This window comes from Calidris pugnax, unplaced genomic scaffold (assembly GCF_001431845.1).
Source record: "Calidris pugnax isolate Ruff unplaced genomic scaffold, ASM143184v1 scaffold72, whole genome shotgun sequence".
Classification (NCBI taxonomy): Eukaryota; Metazoa; Chordata; class Aves; order Charadriiformes; family Scolopacidae; genus Calidris; species Calidris pugnax.
The window spans coordinates 573282-575215 of NW_015090808.1; the positions used below are offsets into that span (position 1 = coordinate 573282).

At 46.4% G+C, this 1934-nt stretch overlaps 1 protein-coding gene across 1 annotated transcript in view; it reads right to left on the reverse strand.

Moving 5' to 3' along the window:
- Nucleotides 1-324: 324 nt before the first annotated feature.
- Nucleotides 325-1934, reverse strand: part of NPFFR2 (neuropeptide FF receptor 2) — an 11083-nt gene continuing 9473 nt past the window's right edge. The window contains exon 4 of the mRNA XM_014938348.1: nucleotides 325-1607. Within this exon, the coding sequence (XP_014793834.1) occupies nucleotides 767-1607 (841 nt within the window). The 3' untranslated portion in view covers nucleotides 325-766. The remainder of the gene's footprint in view (nucleotides 1608-1934) is intronic.

The following is a 1934-nucleotide window of genomic DNA, read 5'->3' on the forward strand; positions in this document are numbered from 1 at the left end:
GATATATTTATGATAAATCAAGAAGTTGGTTTTTTGGATTAGTCTTGCTTTTAGTGGAGAACTTTATAAATCTCATCAGCAGGTATTTTGATCTACAGATATAATTATTTCTCGATGCAGCAAGGGGGACTGGGTTGGAGCTGCCCTGGGCCCCGATGGTTGAACCCCCCAAGAGGAGGCACAGGCTCAGGGCCCTGGAAAGTCTTGTGATTCCCTCCTTTTTCCAGCTCCACAGTCTTTGTTACAAACAGAAGCGATGTTTTCTTTGTCTGATATCAGAAGAAAGCTGTAGGTATTAACAACAACTAGCTTTACATGCTGAAATATTACTATAAATACTGCTCGAACAACCCTGTTTCAGCTGCTCCAATGACTGGCAGAAGAAAATGAATGAATGTTCTCCTCTTCATCAGAAAGCATCTGGAGTAATTGTATCCGAGTTGATAATCAGAGTTCTCTTTTTCTCTTATGTCACAATAAATGGAAGGTAATCCATTTTAATCATGTCTTTGCTCCAGCCCAGTCAGAGAGCAGTGAGTCATCCCTGGCTGCAGGGAACCTGCCGCTGGTTTAAGCTGGTAATGCAAAGGGTTGGATTTGGTTTCCTACTTGTATCAAACACTTGGATATTATGCAAGTTGCGTATCTCCTTCAAACCAGAAACATCTTGACATTATTGTCAGACAGGGCTTAAAGAGCATGAGTTTCACAAGATAAAGAACAAACCCCACGAGGCATAAATCATTTGGGTAGTTCATAGCATGTTTCACTTAATCCCGTCGTTGCAGGGCTCTTCTAGATCCTCCATTATCAAATCATGCTGGTTATTCACCCAATTACCTTTCTTAACAGCCTTCTCCTCCTCCTGAGCAGTCTGACGAGCTCGATCCCGGGGTGCCGGGTAGTTGGCAGCTGGCAAGATGGCATTGCTTTGGCCTTGCTGAGAGCACACCTCCCTGTGAACCATCTCCCTGAAGCAGAGCTGAAGTTTAAAGGCTGCCTGAAAGCCTCGGCGGAAGTTCTCGTTGAAGAAACCATAGATGATGGGGTTGACGCTGCTGTTGAAAAAGGCCAGCCAGTGAGCAAAGGGATAGATGTAAATGTTGATGATCTGCAGCTGGATATCCGACAGGTTGGCGTAGTCCGAGAGCATCATCAGAGTCCACAAGGGAAGCCAGGAGAGGGTGAAAAGCAAAGCCACGATAATGAGCATCTTGATGACTTTTTGTTTCTTCTTGGACACGCCGTGCCGCTGCTCCTGGCCGTGTTTCCCCACCGCGGGCATCGCCGTGTTGAAGAGGGCAATGCTGATCCTGGCATACATGATAACGATGAGCGACAGGGGGGCCAGGTAGATGTTGGCAAACAGAACCGTCGTGTAGATCTTCCTCATCCCCGGGTTCGGCCAGTCCTCCCGGCACCAGTAGACGGGGCGGGTTTCGTTGCCGTAGCCGAGGATCACCCTGAAATGCTTCTCCTCTCGCACCTGCAGCATGACTGCAGAAGGACACATGATGGCCACGGCCAGGATCCAGATGACGGCGATGATGACAACCGCAGTCGAGATGGTCAGCTTCTGCTTGAAGGGGTAGACAATGCATCGAAACCTGCAGCAGAGACACCCGGGGACGTATGAGGAGAAGCCATTGAACGAACGCTTAATCAAACAGGCAAGCCTACACTTTTTTTAAAAAGTATGGATGGAATCATAGAATCATCATAGAATCATAGAATTGCCCAGGCCAGAAGGGCACACATTTTAAATTGTATGGTTTTTTTAAAACGTACGAATGGAATCATCTCCTCATCCTGCATAAAAAAAAGTTGCATTTAGTTGCTCCATTTAAGAGCTGTGCTGGTAAAAACAATCTTGAAAAACATCAGGTTTGCTGTCAAAATGTCTCATTTTGATTTGCCTTCATACCAGCCTCTGG